Here is a 22,528-nt window from a genome sequence, read left to right on the forward strand (position 1 = left end):
GGAGGGGCAATTTTGTCTATAGAAGAATTGATGGTGATTATGAACATGTCTTACATGCTATGTACTCTAAGCACACAAAGATCAATTTTGGTGACAACTTTTTCGCTCATCCAATTTATGTTAAAACAATTTCTTTAATTTTTGTGAAACATCGGCGTGGCTTAGGCGCCACAATAGCCACAAGGCAATACCCACAAAGCTTAGAACTATTGTGGTACTGGGTTCGATTCCCGGTCTAGACCTTAGATTTTATTTAATGGTTAATATGAGAAATTTAGAGTAAAGTATGTTTGCAAGTGGCCTCCGTCCATGATACCTAATGTGGTAGTTGGTCGTAAAGCCCGCCTAGAAAAATAGGTATTACTTTACTTCTTTTTTTTATACCTTAGCGTGGCTAATATTCATAGTTTTGGCCAAATTTATTATCATGTACACTTGTGTACAGTATGAATAGCAAGTAATTAATTTGACAATAAGTTCATAAGCGGGCAAGACAGAAAATAAACTAACTTAACAATAACCTTGTAAAATATTATGTAGACAATAAGCCCTGAAGATGACCTAGCCCCTAGGTCGAAAGCACGGCAAAATCAAAAAATCATGACTGAAATTTGCATTAAGTGTTTCATCCGATTGGATTAACGAATCAATCATTAAAAACAATGAACAGTAATTACAAAATATTTAAATTGCTCACTAGAATGGTGAGGATCTGGATAAATGTATGAATTTAAATTAAGTGTATTAATTAAATACATTTCCCCTTATACCTTTTGCTTCACAGTGTAATATAAAATATCGTGATCATTATTATTCAAGATTTTGTGCATAAATAAATTGTCAAATTATTCCAGTTGCGTTAATATGTTTACAAACTACATATGTCAAAAAAAAATTCCCCCCTTTGCAAAAAGCAATCTTACACGGTCTTTATTAGGTGAAATAGAAAAAGATTTTATAAAAGCTGTTTTTAATATTTACATTCTTTGTAAACATTTTGAATATTTATGTTTTTAAGTTGCCAAGTTTTTTACAATTATCATTTTTATAAACCGTTTAAAGTTCATTTGTGTTTTCACACTTTCACAGTGTAGGTAGACTTGCGATGCTTCTTGTCGTGCAGGTTTCTTAAACTGCAATTTGAAAGTAACCTACTACTCTTAAGTTTTCATAAATTTAAAAAGTTTTTCGTTTGTGTCTTCCAACAAAATACGGCGTCGCGGTTCAAGTAGAGATTTAATACTCTTCATAATAATTTATTGTAAGGGATATTCAATGTATTTTTTTCAGTAATTGTTTTATTAATATTTTAAATATATTTAAGCAAATTTACCCTTATTGCTTTTGCTTTTTGCGGATTGACTAAGGATTATTTAAAAACGTTAATATGCACTGTTTTAAAATGTGAAAATATTTTATTGAATGCATTAAAAATATGTAGAAAGATTAATGTCGCTACTTACTGATAAATTAAGTTTTTAAGTGAATATAACGGAAAATTGGTTAGCAGTTATTTGTAATTTTTACTGCATGTCTTTTTCTTCTCAGTAAATTTTTATTTTGAAATGCCGTAATATTCTTGGAATAACTTATTTAAACGAGGAATCTATTTAAAGGTTCGGTTTTTATAATATATGCTTTTTAATTTTCATGAAAGCTACATAAATATCTCTAGCAATAAGAGATAATTGCTGTTGTTAGAAACGAGTTATGGATTAATCGTTTTATACTGTCTGTTATCTTTCATTGAAGTATAATTAAATTCCTATTCGTAGCGCTGTATAAATTCTGTTTCATATGTTGGTTATCAATTGAAAACGAATTATTTCTCTAATATAGTTTATCCAACTAGAATTCATCTATATATTTCTTAAATTTGCTTTAATCCGAGATATATGCATATATATATTTTTTTGTAAAAAAAAAAAAAAAAGGAATACATTCTTCATTACTTCTGAACATTTAAATCCTTTAAGTAATGAAGGGAAGTTGTGCTGTACCTTTTTTTGTGAACAGATTGTTGAAACAATAGTCACTTTATTTAACCCATTACTTTCAAGTTTACATTAACAAAAAAAAATTAAATCGAACGTTTTGTTTTGAAAACACAATTATTTATTATCTAAAATCTGAATAGCATTATGTACCATAGTTCAATAACGCTGTCTGTCACCTTTGCTGCTAAATGTACAGTTCTCCACGCGAGAAGTTCGCGTCTCTTGCCAAGAAAATATTCATTTGACACCTGAAAGAGTTGATCAAATCAAATTTGTATTAATTTTTAATTTCAGAGAGTAGTCGTTATGCCGCCAGATTGCGAGAACAAGCTACCAAAAAATTATCTTCTGAGTGCTAGCAAACATAACATGATGAAAGATTTCTTCCTCATGTTATTTAACATGCAGTCGATTCTCCCTGTTTAGAGTTTTTATTTTAGCATCAAGCTTTTATTTTTTAATAAACGTTCATAATGTACGGTCACTGAATTGCTACTGTTCATATGACAGACTTGCAAAAATTTCAGTTTAGCTTTTAATAGGCAACCGACTGTTTTCAAAAATATATTCCAATACTTCTTCCACTCATCAGCATTATTTCTTTCAGTTTGATGTTTATTATTGAAATTTACCTGTTTATTATTTCCGAACACTAGTTTATAATTTTACCTTATAGGGTTTACTGTTAATCCTGATCCTTTCTAAAAGTCATTTCAGTCTAAATTCAGTTTCATTTTTCTCACGAATTTCCACTCAAAGAAATGCCAGCAAATCTAAGGTATCTTAGAGATGATTCTATTTTAAATTTCCAAATGCTTTCTTTTGAACATAGTATTGATGAAAATAGAACATCTGTTTTGAAATCTTACTGAGGCGAATAAAATAGGGTCCTGTTCTGTTTATAGTTCTTATTACGTTAATAACGATGAATGCAGTTTGTTAACAACGGAAAAATCCAAAATATTGCGGTTCAATTAAGAAAAAACTTAAGTTTTTATAAAGGCAGTGCGTTATAAATTGAGCGACACATTCTGTCGCTGCCTTTTGAAATGGTCTGCTAACAAAATCACAAAAACGAAAATTTATTGCTACTAATTATCTCTGACGATTTTAAAATCTAAAATATTATTAAGGCGTATGGTGTAAGCATTAATAAGGCCTTTTGATTATCATAGCTTGCATACGAGGCATCTCTCTGGTGATGCAATGATGGTGATGTTCAATCTGAATTTATTATAATAATTCGTAAGAAAATTCCTTGCTCAATCGTGTCTCGCCCAATTGAGTCTCTTGTGTATTTGGAAGCACTTTTTTTGTATTCATTTTTATCACTTCTGTTTAATTTTTTGTGTACGAAATTTTTAGTATAGTTTATATTATACATTTTATTATTCTTGTACAAATTTATTTTCGTCAGCTTTTTTCAGAACTTTTTTTTCCGTTTTATATAACTTCCTTATCATATACTTTTGTTTCAGGATGGTGGTTCAAACTCATGTTTTTCTATGCAGGGCACAAACGCTTATTTCTGGAAGCAAGCTGGGTAGTGTATATCGGCAGCTTCCAGAGGCCATCTGCCTTGAATATAGCTTTAAAGAACAAAAGTAAGTTTCTAAAATCTTTCCTTTTAATGTTAATTTTCTTAAATTAACATCGGAGAATTTCCGACTCTAAATGGACGAAGTGTTTTACTCATAAATTCATGCTCTGTGTTTATTATTAGGTATTAAATAACCTGTGATTTAATTAAAATAAAGATACAAAAAAAGCTACAACAAACTGCGCATAACTTAAATCTTTAGTGCCTAAAACCGAAATCTGGTAGGGGGAGAGACGTGACGTGCAAATCGGAGAATAATTGTATAGCCCTTTTAAAAGCTTTCTGCACTTTGGCATCAACTTCTCTGACGGAATAGGTCTGAGTGAACTATATTTTTCTTTTGGTAAGCATTGCATTGCATCTAGTTTGGAATAGGTATTATAATTAGTTTTTGACTGTCTGTTAAAAATTACTTCCACCTGTTTATTTATGTATTCATATATATATTTCTTCACTTTATTGTGGCCGGTCGAAATTTCCCTCCGCATCATCAGTGCCCGGATGGACAAATTTATGTAGGCGATGATTTCCACGTTTAAAGTTTCTCTCAAGTAAAATGTAAGAGAGATCCTGGACAAAGAACAGAAACCATCATTTTCATTTTTTTGTACTTAAATTTAACAGATGATTACATTAGATGTTCAAAAAGTGGCACACAAGAGAGCTACAATCAGTATTTAAGGTTACTGTGAGTTTGGTGTTATACCCAGACTAGCACAGCAGAGTTGAAGAATAGAAGCATGCTACCTACATAATGTTAGTTCTGCTATATTCTTTAAAAAATTATGTTTATGAAACATTTTTCCTTAACATGCTTCGTTGGATATTGTTATTTAGAATTGCTAATTTATATTTTTGAGTGATACGGAAAACTATGAATATATTCTCTGACAGTGTTTTGAACAAGTTCTCTAGTTCTCCTGCAAGACCTTTATTTCAATTCGATCACCACGTTCTTTAGGGTATCATCTGGTGTTGACACTATCAAGGTAATTTTTAGATCTACACGAAGATGTGGTTTCATCAAAATAAATAGAATAAAATGTCAACACTGTTTTACCTAATTGCATTTACGCATTATGTTGTTAGATGTTCATACATGCATACCAATATTTTTATGTTGTGTTGTTTTAAAGTTCTTATAGTATTTTACACAGTGTTGCACTATTCTTATTCGATATTTAGATTACTTACTTAGAAAATATATTTATAACTTTTTTATAATCAATGAGTTTGCAAAGTTATTAGAGCATAGCATTGGGAATAATTGGTCAAGTGTTCCAGACAATATTATATAAAATAATAGAATGCCGCGAGTCGTTGAAGAGGATCTAGAACAGTGTAATGAAGATAAGTATCTTCTTTGAAGTTCAAGCAGGTCTAAAAGCACTCGCTGGGATTTTAAGCTGGTATGAGAATGCAGAAGGCGCTTTATCTAACTGTCTCTGGCAAGGGTGGCTAGATTTTTCTGGGTATCCAGTACATTCAGGAATTGAGATCGAGACTGAAAAGAGATTGTTGGTTACTCAAATTATTATTTTTGGGAGGGATAAGGGCCTTTTTAGGTTGAGTTTCTGGCTTTATGTGGCCCTTGATATTAATAATACTCAGAAAATGGACTTCGATGCCTTTTGAATCTTTAGGTTTGCGAAGTGATTGACTAAAATATTTCAGTTAATCAAAGCACCGTATAAATAAAAAGTTCATACCGAATTCCATTTAAAGTAAAATTTATTTTTTCAATTTTACTCGGTAATGGATTTAAAACCATTTTAAAATTTTAAATTTTCGTATTTATCGGTTCATATTTTAATATACAGGGTGATCCATTTAAAACGCACCAATCGCTTAAAAAGTCACTTATCCATTATTATTCTGCCAAATTCAGCAAATTATTCTTACTGTTAAGCTCGAACTAGGTTTGTTCAACCTTCATCGTGCGGAACAAATGTTCAAGTGAACTCCATGCACATCGCAAAGAAGATAGAATAGACGTTCAGTGGTTTAAAAACTTACTCCTGGTGTGTCCAGCACTACAAAACGATCTAGAACCTCTTTTTTTTATTTTCCCTCATCCAAAAACAGAACCTTCTGCTGTTACTCCCAGCACAATCTAATAGTGCTGAATTTTTGTGGTTAATGAAGAAATTAAATGTTTATGCATATAAAGGGTGATCCATTTAAAACGCACATTAATAATTATGGGTTTGCGAAGATATATACAGGGTGTTCATTTTAAGACGATTCAAATGCATTTCATGCTTAAACGGTTAATCTGAGCAAAAAATGGTAGAGGAAAAATTTGTTGCCCGTCATCTCTAGTTTCAGAATATGTGACTTGATTTTAGATTCATCCCCGCATACGCGGCTGACGCGCGACCAAAAGCGAGGGTTCGCAGTTGACCCCCATCTTCATTGTTTTAAAGAGTATAAAAAGTTATGAAAGAAACCGGAAACCGCAATTCGATATCTTTAAAATTAAAGGTGCTAGGCCATTTCAAAATCTGGTATTTTTAATCATAATTCAATTTTTTAACTTGTTTTCAAAGAGAAAGAAGAGCACGCGATAGGTCATTTTTATGTATTTTTTTATCCCCTTTCTACTAAAAATATTGCCAAGGCAGTAAAGCTAGTATTTTTCTTAATATCGGGAAATAAGTCGTTTTCCGAGTGATTTTTCTAAGAAAAATCAAATGTTAAGAGCTTTAGATGTTCTCAAGCATACACAAAATGGCTAAAAATTAATTTTACATCTGTTACAAACAAGGTTTAATAATTATTTGGTAATTTTGGGAGAGTTGCGTTTAATTACCAAAAAAATTGGAAACCTCCTGCCACATATTTAAGTGATCAATATCTTTCATGTAAAGGACCAAACTTATTCCTTAATTTGTCAAATAATGCACTTTACCCAACTTGTGAAGCATGTACTGTGCCTTCAAAGGTGCCTCCTCAGATACAGAGAGCAGTTGATAACCTCCTGGCTTGCGAGCATATAATAGCATAACATAATATAATTGCACAAAATATAGTCCATTTGGGTTAAGTCCGGAGATCGAGGTGGCCATTGGATCGGACAATGAGTCCCTAAGCACTTTTAATGGAAATTTCTGTCCAGGTAACCTCGAACCACTCTCGCCGGGCAACCATCTTGTTGAAAATACATATCTAGCCGACGTTGTAGATGAACATCTTCAAGCTGAACTGGCAAAATGTCTCTGAAAAAAAGTTGGATACCTTTCACCAGTTAAGTTCTCTCTGTAGAAGTATGGGCCCATTAGTTGATTTCCTATAACTCCACCCAAACGTTTGTAGGAAAAACACCTGAACGTCGAATAACTCTAGCCTGTCTAGATCTTGACTTCGCCACCATAAGTGCTGCTACAAGCAAAGCGTGGGAGTCCAGAGTTTAGGCTTGCCTATCCGTGGATTGTGCCCAGTTTGAACAGATTCTTTAAAAAAAATAACGTAATTTTGACAATAAACTGAAATTTGTTTTTGATATTTTAAATTTTACCACAACTTTTGAAAAACCTTACCGATTTCAATTTTTTTTTTTTTGAGCTCAAATACTATAAAAATATGCAACAAAAAATATAACGTTCCATTTGAAAAACAAAAGTTGGATGCTATATCTCGAGATAGAGGGGTTTAAAAAAATGGGTCAATCACTGAAAATAAACTAGACTAAAAATGATTAAATACGTGTTTTTTATTTTTCGAAATTTCTCGCCGTTAAAAAAAAAGTGGGTGGGGCATATAACTCTGGTCACCCTGTATATAAGATATAGTGAATATTTTTTAATTTATATTTACAAATTAAATGTGGGCTGGCTAGCTTACCTAAGAGCTTTACACATTACGTGGATGTTGAATTTAATATTGTTTTAGGTATCCGATCACGATATTGTCGATGAATAATCTGAATAATGGAGACAGAAATTCGATTCCAGTTGAGTTTACGTAAATTGTCGTTAGTGACAGTACTTCTTCCTCTAGTTGCACTAGTGGTATGTTTTGTCTCAGCATACACCTTCCAGCAGAATGAGATACATGAAACACATTGCAGGGTAATTATACTTTTTACACAATTATTTTTATTAATTTGCGCGATTGTCAGTAACGATAGTTTCTTTTTTAACTTTCCCATAATCGTGTAGGAGGAAATATTTTGATCATATGAAATGTTTTTTTTTTTTTTTTGGCGCATCAACAGCTGAGGTCATTAGCGCCCGGAGCTTTTTCCAGTGCACTGCCGGCCTCCGGACAGTGTTCTCTCGTTACAGACAACACTGTCCATCACCGGACAGTGAGCTGTAAGAAGCATGAAATGTTTTATTGAATTTTTACCTCTTTTTGCGGTCTTCTGTAAACGAGAAAAAGAAGATTTTAGTACTGTGTTTCTGTAATGTCTCAAAAAATGAAAATTAATCAAACGATTTTCTTTAAATTTGTTCATTACTGATCCTAAGTATGTGCACAACTTTATATACGCATGATGTGATTTACATTTGAAAATTTTTTATACAGGAAAAATTAATTTTTTGAGAAGATTGATTATTGGGCGGAGGGACGAAGTTAGCTTGTGATTTTTTCGGTCTTAGTTTTTGAAACGTTAATATGTTTTGTTTCTTCATCCGGTGAAATTTTAATGAGATGTAAAGGAAGGTATTTTCAAAATTTTGATAGAAAAAAATTGTCTAGTTTTTTATAAGATAACACAAACTGTATGTATGGAATAGACCTGTCACTTTTGCATGAAACCTGGTCTAAATCATTTAACCAAAAAGCCCTACGGATTTATGGTTTAGCTATTTTTCATTCTGTTCAAATCTGTCATGCTGAACTCGGCTGTTATGTACATGAATGTACTCAACATTTTCAATAAATTATTATTATATTATTTTTCATTCTGTTTAGTTTGCATTATTTAGTAATTCATGTAACTCGAAAACTCATCTGTAAAATTAAGATTTAATATCCCATGTTATTCCATTTAATGATCGAAATGATTTGTTTATTTCAGGTATACAATGTGATTCCTTCAATATCTGCTATAACCGGAATAAGTCCTGAGCGATATATATGGAGGATTTCCATTGCTCTGCACGTTGGTCCTCGAATCCTTATAGCTTCCTTGTATTATTACTATTATTTATCTCTTGCACATAATGTCTTCCCAGCAAACAAATTTCCTGATCTTCCACAATTAATATCTTTCCTCTATTGGCTAAACATTATTGAAATTTCTGCTTTAATGGGAGTAACCTACATATCTAATCAGGACAATTACCGTAAGTTATATACTGACTACTTCCCTAATTGAATTTAATATTAATTTATATAATGCAATTACATCAGGGTTTCCCAAAGCGAGACTTTACAACCTAATTTCCCAGGCTTAAGATGCATTTTACTTTCGCCTATTACTCAAAATTTTAATATAATCAAAGTGAAGCTAGTTTTTGATTTATTATAAGTTTACGATTCCAGTCCTTCTTCCTATTCAAGATTACCCTTGGAAAATTTAGAGGTACTGCGGACTGTTTTATTAGAAGAAGAAAGAACCAGGAGAGTCCATTCCAGTCTGTCCCTGTTAATGTAAATAACAATTACCATGAATCATATAATTTTTTCTAAATACAGTTACTAATAGTTAAGTAGTTTTACATAAACTACGACGAGATGCATGATTGAGAAAGAAAAAGAATAATTGTGATGAAAGGATGTGAAGGGCAATTAATAATTGACTGTAGTCGTTATTAAAGATACTAACACAAATGAACTTATGCAATATTGATTGTATGATATTCTGGCCTTTTTTGTAAACTCGGCTTTTGGAAAACTTGAAGGTTTAAGTATTTCTATTCTATCATTATTCACTTAGTGAATTTCTTCTAGACTGGGTTAACAAGTTATTTATTTTAAGGTTCGAGGTTCACAAACGTGGTTACCTATTAATCGGAATTTGTTTTTAGTTTTACATTCCTTGTAAAGACCACTTAATTTCTAATTTTCATTCCTGGGGCAGTTGTACATTCTCTTTCAAAACTGATGACCAGTCGTTATCGAGTCTCATAAAAGTTTTGGATTTTAAACAAGGTTAAATTTTCCGAAAAATAGAGAAAATGAATCAGACATCTAATAAATCAGGGGTGTCAAATTGGCGGGTCGCATACAGCCCCCGAGGTAATTTTTTGTGGCCCAGGATGTTGTGAAATTAAATGAAAATAGAAAAAAAATGTCATGAAGAAAATAACGCTCAGGGGAGATCGAGGCAACACCCCTTACTCACAATTCCCAAAGTCAACCCTTTAACTACTGAAGACTAGGATACTCGTGGCCCAGAGCCTTTCCTGGGCGTTTACAAACGCGCTGACTCAGTTCCGGCAACGTTTGGATGTGATATGCTTGCCTCCCTCAGTGTCACGTAATGTAAACAGATCCCAATAGCGAAAAGTTCAATAAGCATCAATAAGCCCTGTTTTAATTTAGTTTGACGCTCCTATAAATGATGTTAAAAACAGCATTATCATGAAAATAGCACTACTGGATTACTCGGAAGTAGCGATAAAGATTTAAAAGAAACTGTTTGCTTTTAACAGTTGGTAAAAATTTAATGGTTCAATTAAAATTATGCTAGAAATCACTTTTTATTTAATTTACTTTGCTTCAAGCTTTCTTTTAATTAGAAGTTTGGAAAACCCTGCATTTAGTTTAGATTTGATAATGTTTAAAATGACTTGTATAAAAAAAAATACCATAAAAGTTTATTTTGTTTAGTAATATGTTTAATTTTTAAAATGTAGCCTATATTGTTTCACCGTCAGCTACCTTTTTTTACTACTGTTGGATTCCTTATTGCTGCTATTCCGTGGGGTTGAAATCTAAACATCCTGTGTGACATTTTTAAGTTCGGTGACTTTATCAAATTTCCTTCACAACGAAAGGGTCACAGTCGAATGGAGCTAATTCTGGCTTTAGGATTGGTGCTATAGTCCAGTGGTGTCGGATTCATAATCTTTCTTATGCCTGACTGGACGTGGTGGCCGGATAATATCTTGCTGTAACACAACTTCCGCGAAAGACCGGAGCTGGATACCTAGGCCACTTTACAGACCGTACTTCTAAAATGAATGACAGTAAATACCGGATTTACCGAAATAATTCATGATGAACCACTCAAATGATTTCTCATACTTCCCTCGTGCCCGTTAAAGACAACTCTCCTGCCAGCGTTGAATCCATTGTGCGTTCCAACTAGATTTTTTTATTAGTTTAAATGGATTGGCAAGCATTCATCCTTTCTTCTGCTATCTAATGAGGTGTTAGTAAATGTGATGTTGGTCATCAATTCTTTTATATCTTTCCAATAGAATGGAATGGTGGCCAACGGAATCTCTATATGTGCAGCAAGTAGTTGGTTTTGAATCATCAGCTTCCTGTAAAGCTTCATCATTCTCACATGATGGCTGTCTGGAACCTGTCTCTTTTTTTGAGGCTGTGTCAATAAAATTCTTCGTAAATTTATGAAATCAGTTCCTTGCAGTTCACTAATGATGAATAATCTTTCCCTTTGATGTCACACAGAGCATGTGTAGTTTAGCAACTGCATTCTTTGTTCTATGCTGACTTAAAGCTTCTGATATACGCTAATTGTTGTGGTTTACAAAAAATAAGTTTTTTTAACCGGCTATTTGAAGGGGACACTTAGTAAATATAGAAACACATTGCAGAGTGTTATTATAATTTCGTGACTAAACTTTAATAGAACTCTAGAACTCCCCTTTTTACATTTTACATGTTTTGTATTTTTTTTTTAATTTCAGCAATACATGAAAAGATATTTATAACATTCATGGTGAGTTCGCTGGTTTACATGCTTATATCAATTATTGTTTACCACTGGACTCATCCTTCAATGTCCTCAGTGCAGAGACTATCATATCGTATAAAAGCTACATTTTTCATCACGTCGCTCATATGTACGGTTGGCCTTATTATATTCTTCATGAAACATCGTCTTTATTGCCATGATCTTGGTAAGAATGTCTTTCATGTACATGTAATGTAATTTCATTTAATAATTAATTTTTTTTATACACTCAATTACAATATTTTGTTTTTCTTCTAAATTCACAGTAAATAAAATTTTAAACAAATGCTTTAGTTACGTTAGTTAAAAGTGTGAATTAACACAAAATTTATTTCTTTAACGATTTCTCTCAAACCATTTCGATGAAACGGTATTAAATTTACTAATTCTTTTTACAGAACATTATCATAGTAATTAGTGGCCCACAGTCACTGCGATCTATAGCGTTCTTGCCTAACATTATACGTTCTTACAATATCCTTAAATTAACGGTTTAAAATTATGCACTGAAGCCTTTAAAATCGATCAAGTCTTTATTTTTGTTGTGTTCTCGAAATGTAACTATAAGCAAAGCTAATGTGCCACGACAGCTTAATGAACGGGTTTATTCATGATAATCTAATGGTTTATATCATGTATTACAAAAAGTGCACTTTCCAATGGTTTACTTTGAATACCATGTTGGAAGCAAAACGTAAGGGTCATTTTACTGAAATTATTTCTCAATTTGTTTGAACTTTTCAAAGAAAATAATTACAAGGTTATTATTATTATTATTATATAATGGCTCAGACATAAACCTAGCATTTATATTTTAAATATTTTTTGTATATTTTTTAAAGAACTCTGATAAAAACTAAGAACCCAGATAAAAATTAATTGCAGAACAGTCCAACGTAGCGAAACAAAGGGTCACTACCTCAGTGACACTCAATATAGAGTGGACTCATAAATTTTTGCCCGTACTACAATCTACTACAATTACAATTACTACAATCTATAAAATGAGATAATTAAGGTGTGCTTTAGCCATCTAATTGGTAGGTAAAAAAATGGAACCGAAAAAAGAATCTAGGGTGAAGCGGTCAAGGTGTCATAAAACAAATCAAACAACTGTATATAATAGTTTAGCTGATTTGTAAGGATAATAACTCCTTGTCACATTTACATTTATAAAGTTAGATTCCAACGCGAAAAATTTCCAGTTAATTCAATTACACTATAATCATAGTAGTAACCACAACTTCATAAAAATAATTAACTTATTATTCACTTAATAATTGCCATTATTTTAATAGGAACAATAAATTTGACACCTTTAGATACATTTAAGCAGTATGACTCATTAGTATCCTGTAGGTATATTTTTTATTGCATTGAAACATAAACCCTTAAATATCTCAATTTAAGTATAAATGAACTTAGGCCATTTTCAAAATAAACGGCTCTTATATATAAATACATATGTGTATTGACTCTAATCTGTTTTTTCACAGCATTTAGCTGGTTTGCTCTATGTGAGTACATCATAGCTTCGGCGAACATGGGTTTTCATGTGACAGTATTTCTTGATTTTCCGGATAACTATTTACTTATAATGAAGAAAACTTTAACAATAGATGCTGCAGCCGCAAAAAATGAATAATCTAAAAATAATCTATTCTCATGGTAGATAAGTCGAATTGTGTTATCCCAAGCTAATGTAAAACAAAATGTATGCGTACTAAATACATTGTTATATAACACAGTCGACAAAAGTAAGTTTTAAAAAAATTCGATTTTTAATCATGGAAGGAAGTGAAAAAAAAAATATTTGTAAAAATTGTACATAAATTGTGAAAAAAAAATCTTTGGTTTTATTAAAAGGACAATATTTAATAAGAAAAAGAAAAAGTAAAGTCTACCTTTTGAGAATCTAAGTTTACCTAAAACATTACAAAATTTCCAATAATTTGGAGATATACCTAGTGTGCCTTTTTTATTAGTCCACTTTTTATACAAATGTACAATTTCATGCAAAAATGGTTTGTAAGATATAATCTGTAGAAATTAGGAAAAAAAAAAATGTGTGTATAAAGACATACTAAACTCAAAATTTTGAGGGTTTTGTACTAAATATTTGTAGTTTTTATTGAATTAAGTTTGTGACTTTTAAGGATGCCCTCTAATGATTAGCCTGATTAAAAATTTTCACTTTCTCTTACTCCTTAATAAGTGGAAGTATTGCCGTCATGTCAAAGTCGAAACTGAGTTTTCCGCGGATATGCATGATTTTAGGTCAGGTGTGGAAAAGAGTACCTTTTTCAGCAGAAATAAGGGAATCCCGAGTTCCGCATGTTTTTAATTTTATATTTTGAATGTGCATCTCTACTACTGCATGCTTAATGTTCGCCTAAAATATTTACTTGTTTTTTTAGTGTAAAGTGTTTATAATATAGGAAGTGAAATTGATTATAGTATCTACGAACTTCGAACTAGTTCCAAAATCCAAACGCATATTTTAATATTAAACCATTTAATGAAAATGTACCAGCAAAATTGCGCTTCCTTTCTTATATTTGCAGACATTATTACTGCGCTTTTTGGAAGTTTACATACTCAGGCAGTTCGATTAAACACTTTCCATATCTCCAGGTATCGCCTATTTTTCTGGTGGTAATTAACGTTTAACTACCAAATTAGGTATTATCTTTGTTCAAACTACCTTTCAACATCTCAATTATAGGCTCCATAACATAATAATAAGTCTTATTCGAAGAAAAGACGGAGTACAAAGTTGATTAAAAATCTTGATTAAGCAAAGCTGTATATTTTTCAGGTGGGCATTGTATACAGCTACCGATTGGTCGTTATGCCGGATGCGAATAAGTAACAATGTAAATTTCTCAATCACTATTTAATAAACTAACCAATTTTGTGAATAAAAACAGTGCCACGATACACCATCTTTAGCTTAGCGATCCTCAAGTTTTTTTTTTTATTATTCATTTCTTATTAAAATTCGTACACAAAGTAAGAAAGATAAAGTTAGTACAATAAACGAACGACAAAGCGACTTAAATGTTACATTTTGTTAACAGAAGTAAATACAATATTATAAAAAACTAATAAGAAATACCGTAATATATCAAAAACTAATTAGCTGAAAAATACTTTTTTTTAGTTGTTTACTATTGCCTTCTATTTTCGACAAATGATTATTAATTTTTTTGCGAACTATCACTCACAAACGTGCACACAAATTTTTTTCAAAATAAACCCAACTTATTTATTTATTGTCTGAACATATAAAAATACAAAAGGCACGTCAAAATATTTCGAGTCTTCATAATACAATAAAGTAAACAAAATTTTTAATGACTGTGATATAAATAAATGGGACATAATTTAGAACTGAAACGACCTGAACTTTAACCTGACAATAATAACAATAATTATAATGATGATGATGATGATAATTATTATTATTATACTGTTCACTTCAGTTCAAAATCTTCGGGTCACCAGTTACCTCAGTGGGTACCTTTTACCCTATAAAAACAGTTGGTTGTTACAAATTTTTTTTAAATTATCTCAAATTTTTTAATTTCCAACTGTCTTGAGCATAAACCACGACCAAATTTTCCCACAATTCGAAGTAATTTGCTCCTCTCATTCAGTTATTTCCTGCGACTCCGTTATATCGTCACACCATCTTTTTTCCAAATTCCAGATTTCCTGTAAATGACATTTTTCTCCAGCCCTCCTGATTTTGTACACTCCTATAATGTCTATACCAGAATCACTCATTGAACTTCCTAATTCATTAAGTTTATCCTTCGATTGAAGGGTTTTTACATTAAGGGTAGCTATAAGACCCCGGAAAATTCCCAGCACAGCTAGATAGATAAAAGTGTCGGTTACCGGTCACAAAAAATAAAATTACAAACCTCCTTAGCCAGACCAGAAGAGTAGGGGGGACTCGAACACACAAAATTTACTACTACTAATTTTCTGCCAACATATATATTGAAGGAAATTCCAGTATAAGTAATATAGAACAATATTAACAGTATGTAATAATAGGAATAGAGAAGTGTACACCTAGAGTACCGGTAGCGGAGTGCTTTCACTCTACCTCCGCCGGTAGCGTATCATGGTGGATTTTCACCCTTCAGGGTTATATCTACTAAGATGTTCGGTGGCAATTTCTATATTATTTTGGATTTTATGCTGCCCTGGTTACAGCTATTATTATTTTTTTTAAATTAGTATTATTATTATTAACATGATTATCGTTATTACTTATTATTATTATTGATTATTTTTATTATTATTGTTTATGCTTATTGTTTTTTCTTATTATTAGCGTTTATTTTTATTTCTACTATTATAACCTGTTTTTTTACTTTTATTTGGCAGGTAACGGTCTAATTGGCTGTCGGTGACCAGCCTTTCTGAGCAATGCGAGCTTGTCCACGAAACGTTTCCTTCATCGAATTTCCTATGTTCCGGCCTAGTTTTGATTTCTATTTGTATCGTCTTTTGAGTTGATAAATTTCCTTACTTCTCAAGCTGTCAGATGATTCGGAACTGCTGGATTGTTTTTCCTTGAACTATCTGTTGAATCCAATTTAGTGATATATGAAGTTATTTTTTTCGATTTATCTCCTGACTGTGTTTTTGGTCTTGAAGATGAAACTTTATTTTTCTTGATAGTAGATTTTGATCTTGTTTTGTTTTCTTGAACACTAGCTGCAGCTATATCTAGCGCCATTACGCTTCTTTGGCTCTTGTTTTTAGCGAAGTCCTGAATTATTAATTTGTCACAAGCTATCTTTACAACATTACCCTCACTTCTGGCTTCCAACATTTGAATGAGCTCATGCCTTTCCTGTAATTCTTGAAATGGAAAATCTTCGTCTAGAAATATGTGGGTACCTTTCAAATTTTGTTTTATTATTTAACACCCCTCTTTTTATGCGATGGGATGTAAATGGTCCAATTTCTCTTTTTTCATGGAGATCAATTCTTTGTACAAATTTTATCTTTTAAATTAAGCAGTTAACCTGCATAGTTCTATTCAAAATGTCAATTATTCAAGTACAGAAATTTGTATTTTTATCCCTTTCTTTGAAGCCTTGAATTATAATATTTTTTCGTTTTAATTTTCTTTCTATATAATGTATTCTCTTAACTTGCTTCTCCAATTTTTCATTTACTGTTTTTATAGCTACGCCAATCTTATTTATGGTGATTTTTCGATTTTCCTCACTCTCTTTACTTATTTCAGGTTTTTAATATTTCTATTAATTGTTTTAATTCTCCCATTTTATTTTAGTCTTAGAAAACTGAAAGGAATATAAAATGAAATAAGTGCAAAAATGTAGTTATTATAATAGATGGAAAACAAATTGTCAGAAAATGATAGAAAGTAAATTATTATTCTTAAACCTGGGTAAACAACTAATAAATATACGTAAAGAATCAAAAGAAGTAAATAGTAAATATTACAGACCTCTCTTTCAAGCTAACCCAATTGAATCCACGGATACACAATAAAGTTTTCTTATCTTCACAGAAACAGTTCTCCCAAGAACTCCACACATATCATGAAAAATAACAACATAAGTTCTTTTGTATAACTGGAAAACTGATCGATATTCACAATGCAAATTTTCATGAAAGTACAGTTACTATAAACTAAAAAATATCGCTTTATCACAGATACGACGTTAATTGTAGTACATGCAAATACTAAATCCCCAAGTCTTCTTTAGCTATCAATTAACTTATTTGTACCAGTAGACAAACACTATTTTATTTGAAAAAGTGATGAAATATTTATAAAAGAAGTTCTTGGTGCCACGATAGCCGAGCGGTTTGAAGCCAGAACCTCAAATATAAGATGTATTATGGTTTGATTTCCGTTTTTTCTTTTCTTTTTTTTAAATGATTTAAGGCACGTCAACATTTGAGGTTATTGGAGCCCGGAGCTTTTTTCAGGATTCTGCCGGCCTCCAGACAGTGTCCTCTCGTTACAAAAAACTGTCTTAACACTATACAGTGAACTGTAAGAAGCTCCGAGGAAGAGAAATCTAAGGGTCATCAGCTGGATTCGAACCCAGAACCGTGGGAATCTAATACGCTAACCCCACAGCTAATCCCTTCCCTGATTCCTGGTCTTGGACTTGGATTTAATTTAATGCAATAATGTGAAATTTAATTTAAGTATGTTTGCTATCCGCTTCCGTCCATGAAACCTGATTCGTAGTTAGACGTAAAGCCCGATTCAAAAATAAGCTTTAAGGAGTTCTGGGGAGGCTTAATTCTGTATTAAAATCTTATGAATAAAAAAAAACGACTAAGTAGTATTTTCTAGAGTCGGTTTAGATAATTTAGAGATAAAATTGCAATGCTGACCCAATTGCAAGTAATTTTGTATTTTTTATTTTATTTTAGTTTAATAGCATTTCTTAGGCATTTCATTTATTTTGTTTTTTATTCACGAGAAAAAAAGTGCATTTAATGAGGCAGTGTTTTGGTTTCAAGCGTTTACCATTATCGCCACGGTAGCCGAGCGGTTAGAGGCGAGACCTGCGAAGCTAGTATGTGGTACTGGGTACGATTCCTTGGATTTTATTTAATGGTTAATAAAAGAAATTTATAGTAAAGTATGTTTGCTAGTCGCCTCCGTCCACGACACCTAATTAGTAGTTGGACGTTAAGCCCCGCCTGAAAAAATTGGCGATTACTTTACTTTTTTATTCATAATAAATAACATTTAATTTACAAAACTAATATTGTACACAACTCATTATATGAAATAGTTTGTCATAAAAAAATATGTCTACATTGAGACATAAATTCAGATGGTTAAATAAAATATGTAATTAAATTCAATAAATAACTTATCAACCCCCCTTTAAATCTTAATTTCAAAAGTTGATTGATGCCGCTTCCAAAACCTGGAATACTAATGTGCTGTGCTATTCCCATCGTCGTTGCCTGCTTGTTGTGACCTACCTTACTTTAAACTAAATAAAGAAATCACATTTATACTCAAAACTCATTATGTGGAAACATTTGATGTCGGTTTCTTACTAGTACAGATGGTTAAATAAAATAGATAAATATATTATGTCCGAAATTCCCACGTCAGTCTTAAATTACAATAACTGCCAGTGGGCCAGTGGTTTGTAAAGCAAACCTGACTGAAAAAGGTCCCCGTTTGATAACGTCAGCCTCATTGACATTAATTGCAACAAACTAGCTTGAAATTCTATTAAGCAAGGCTCGAGGCTAATAGAAATATTTAATCGGTATATCCTTGCACCCACCGCTCTTCCGTCCACATAGGCAGAATCACCTAAAATTGGTAATTTCCAGATCTCTCCAATCGATATAAAGACTTAAAAACGCTGCCTGTGTTTAAAAGTCATTCTATTGAAGGGCAGGAGGCCTGTGTAGGCCTAGACGCTCCAAGGAAATTTTGATTCATTTCTTAACTGTAAGCAATCTTGGGTTGGCTTATGTTTTTCAACCTTGCTGTTGCCAAAACTACGAAAAGTGTAGGAAACAAGAAGCTTAAGGATACAGAAAATTATGTTAGTTCAATTCAGGTGGTTGCGGTAAGGCTTGAAACTTATTTAATGAATACAATTATTACACACCTTATAAGTATGAGATGAAAGATGTTATACAGCTACACATACACTAGAGAGGTGCAACAGTCACTGCGTGTTATAAAAAAACTACTTGTAATTTATTTTATACGTAAGTTTTTTTTTTATCTAAGTGCCTGAATTTGTAAAAAAAAAAAAAAAAAAAAAAAAAGCTTCCTGTGTTATAAATATTAAGAATTATAAGTACTTTCTTAATTACTTACTACATTACTAATGGAAGAACCCATCCAATGCTACTTATGGTACGTTATTTGTTTTAAATCAGTACATTTTTTTCTCTTTGTAAGAATTTCTTTTAGTTTTTCTCCATTAATGAAATCTGCCTTGTAGGTAGAACTTTATTGAACAATGAAGTGAAATTAATTGATACTTCTATTTTTTGATACATTACTTTTTTACTTTATCAGTACCAAAAACGTTACTTTCGTTATTAGGCAGCAGATAAATATGCTTTTATTCTTACTTTATTATAAATAATTAAGTTCTCAAAATGTTTACGTACAACTGTTTACTCTTTCCCAGCAGAAAAAAATTTAAAAGTTAATAGTTTTTAAATTGAAAAAGTGTTGACAGAACCTACTTACAAAAAAAAAAAAATACATATATAAACAAAAATCTGGTGTGTACACTCAAACTGCTTTCCCTTTCTACAATTTCTAGATTGCAATTATCATTTTTCTTCAAACTTGGATTTGTTACTAAATTTGACTTCAAAAACATTTTAAGTAATAACTAAAAAATGGTTTATAGGAGTGTTATAATTTTCTTCAAGCTTGAAACATTTAATGTATGATTATGTTATATCACTTCAATAAAGCGGTTCATTTTGAAGATGGTGGTATGAACTCCAAAAATTAAAGTTCCTCTGAAAAAGGTAATCTTATCATCTCTGAAATGACTTTTCCTCGAAAAATATTCCTAATTAAATAGTTCTAAGACATAGTGTATCTAATATTAATTCAGTACTCACCAATATTATCATTAAAATTTGTAGAAGTTTTCGGATTTTCGTTTCAAGAAAACAATTTTTGTAAGGTAGATGATTGTATTACATATATTTCATAACCTTCCTTAGTATATGAAAACAAACAAAAATTAGAAATATAAATAACTATTTTGAAAAATTTAGTTTTGTCAAAATATGCAATCTATACTTATGTTTTAATAAAATATAAATGGATATTAGTAGTAATGTGCGCTTGTATAGCCACTAGGCATTTTTTTTCAACTTTAATTAACAGGCTTTGCTGTATAACTTCTTCTTGTTCGAAACTCCGAAATTTTTACCAAGTCCGAGTAGTAGCTGTCATAAAATGCCTGCTTAAGTGCTATTTAAACTTCATCATAGTAAATTTGATCCTAACTTGCTTTGGCGTAGCGTTGAAAAACTTCTCCTTCAATCCTTTAAGAACTTTGTGCGCATTAAAATTGTGTTGGAAAACTTAAAGGAGTCACAAAACCCTACATTGATTTGGTACAAATGAGTGCTCTATTGGTCGAATTTTCTTTTGAACTGACTTCAACAAATTTGATTTTTATTAATATTTCATACTAAGTATGATTAAGTGGCCCTTTGGAGGAATTTCCAGCATTGCGTTCCCCCAAAACCCCCACTAAAATGAATTTTCTAGGAATTCAAATAAAAATTATATAACAAGTGTACGCGAAAATCGTTACATCCGTACTCTAAAAACCCCCCAAAATATGAAACTTATTCATTCAAGTGGAACTTAAGGATGATCGACTTTTACCAAAAGCTTGTTGCCACAGTGTTTGATGATACCTTACCCAAATATCAAATTTTAACTTTTTGCGTTCCTATATTCTAAGGATAATAAAAAATAGAATAGTTCTCAGCGTACTGCAACTTCAAGCTTTTTATAAAGTATCTCTTCGGAATAATATTCTCTCATAAAACATCGAGCAAAACTAATTAATATTACTGTCGTATTTCGAAGTTAAGGAAGATGGGATGACCAGAAGTGAAATTTACTGAATAATTTTTTTCAGTTTTTCGTGATTTACTCGAAAACTGTTGTAACCATTTTTTTTTTAACCGTGAAATGGTAATTGTTTACAATAAATTTTGTTAAACCAATTTTAAAAAATAAAAGTGATAGTGTTCTGGATTCTGAAAACTGATTTCAAGCGTTGCAGTGGCGTGAAAAGACTGCTGGACTATAGTGTAATCACATTTTACAAATTTTATTCTTACTAAATCATCTTACTAGACTTGGAGAACCAATGGAACACAACAATCATGTTTTATTATTCGTGGGAAACTAAATATTTTGAGAACCAATGGAACCCATAACGATGATCTATTATTGTTCGTAGGAAACTTAATATTTCAAGATAATTTGTCATTTATAATTGGAATAATTTCCATAAGAGTAAGTTGTCTGAGTGTTTCTTACCAGATTTTTTAAATTGTCCCCATTGGAAAAAAGCAGTTGAATGAAGTCAATTTTTGAAAATTGTGTTATTTTTTTATATTTTTGGAAAAGTTTTATCATTTTTGTTTACTAAAACTAGTTATAGCAATAATTAGATTATACTGCTTTATTTTATTGTTTTATTTCAGGCTAATCGTTTCTTTCGGGAAAATTCGACTAAATTAGGGAATAAAATTTAATTACGAAAAAGTGTAATCTTTAATATTTATCATATTAAAAATGTTTTAACTTAAAAGCTGTGCGTTCCTCGCTAAAATTAAAGCAAAAGTCATGAAAGAAATATGTATAAGCATTTTTCTATTTTAGTGTACATAAATTTTAATTATGTTTTTTCGTTTTCGTTTTAACAATATATTTTGGATTAACTGTGTTAATAGATTTTGAATGGTTGGTAAACCCACAAAGCTGAGCTAAATTGGGTTTCGCCGTAGGTCGTGTTTTATTTTTAGATTATTTTTTTTTTAGTTTTCTAACATAGACTGATCTAAAGAGATGTATTTTCTTAAGATACAGCAGAAGTTGTGCAATTGCAAGATCAAACCAAATGCAAGCTACTATGACGTGACAAAACTCAAAAAGCTAGTTTTTAATAAATTATAAGCAAATTTCTCTTCCATATTTTGTAGTTCCATATGCTTGTATTATAAATTATAGCAATAATCTTGAATAGTTATTAACAAAAAAAAAAAATGTTTAGTTTCAAATAAATTCACGATATAAATTTGTTTTTGTGAATATACATATGTAATATTTTAATTCTAGCACTGAGCCTTCAAACTTAAAAAATAAAAATATTATTTTGAAAAATGAAGAAAAATGTATTCTACTTGGATAATTAAATAATCTTTTACATTGGCTTTTTTTTTGTAGTTTTTACAATTTTAATCAGTTTTAGAATTGCACAAATTGAACTAAAAACATCATTTTGCGCTAAT

The 22,528-nt window shown here is 31.2% G+C and overlaps 1 protein-coding gene across 1 annotated transcript; it reads left to right on the plus strand.

The window, feature by feature from the left end:
• The first annotated feature begins 1,081 nt into the window (after positions 1-1,081).
• Positions 1,082-22,450, plus strand: LOC141457417 (post-GPI attachment to proteins factor 2-like). The gene is made up of 6 exons (XM_074134367.1): positions 1,082-1,261; positions 3,476-3,601; positions 7,489-7,667; positions 8,624-8,891; positions 11,427-11,639; positions 12,970-22,450. The coding sequence occupies exons 3-6, from the start codon at positions 7,527-7,529 to the stop codon at positions 13,116-13,118; spliced, it is 771 nt and encodes a 256-aa protein (XP_073990468.1). The 5' UTR covers positions 1,082-1,261; positions 3,476-3,601; positions 7,489-7,526; the 3' UTR covers positions 13,119-22,450.
• Positions 22,451-22,528: the final 78 nt, after the last annotated feature.

The sequence above is a fragment of the Rhodnius prolixus genome, unplaced genomic scaffold, assembly GCF_049639745.1.
Source record: "Rhodnius prolixus isolate KJV_2025 unplaced genomic scaffold, Rpr scaffold_16, whole genome shotgun sequence".
Lineage (NCBI taxonomy): Eukaryota > Metazoa > Arthropoda > Insecta > Hemiptera > Reduviidae > Rhodnius > Rhodnius prolixus.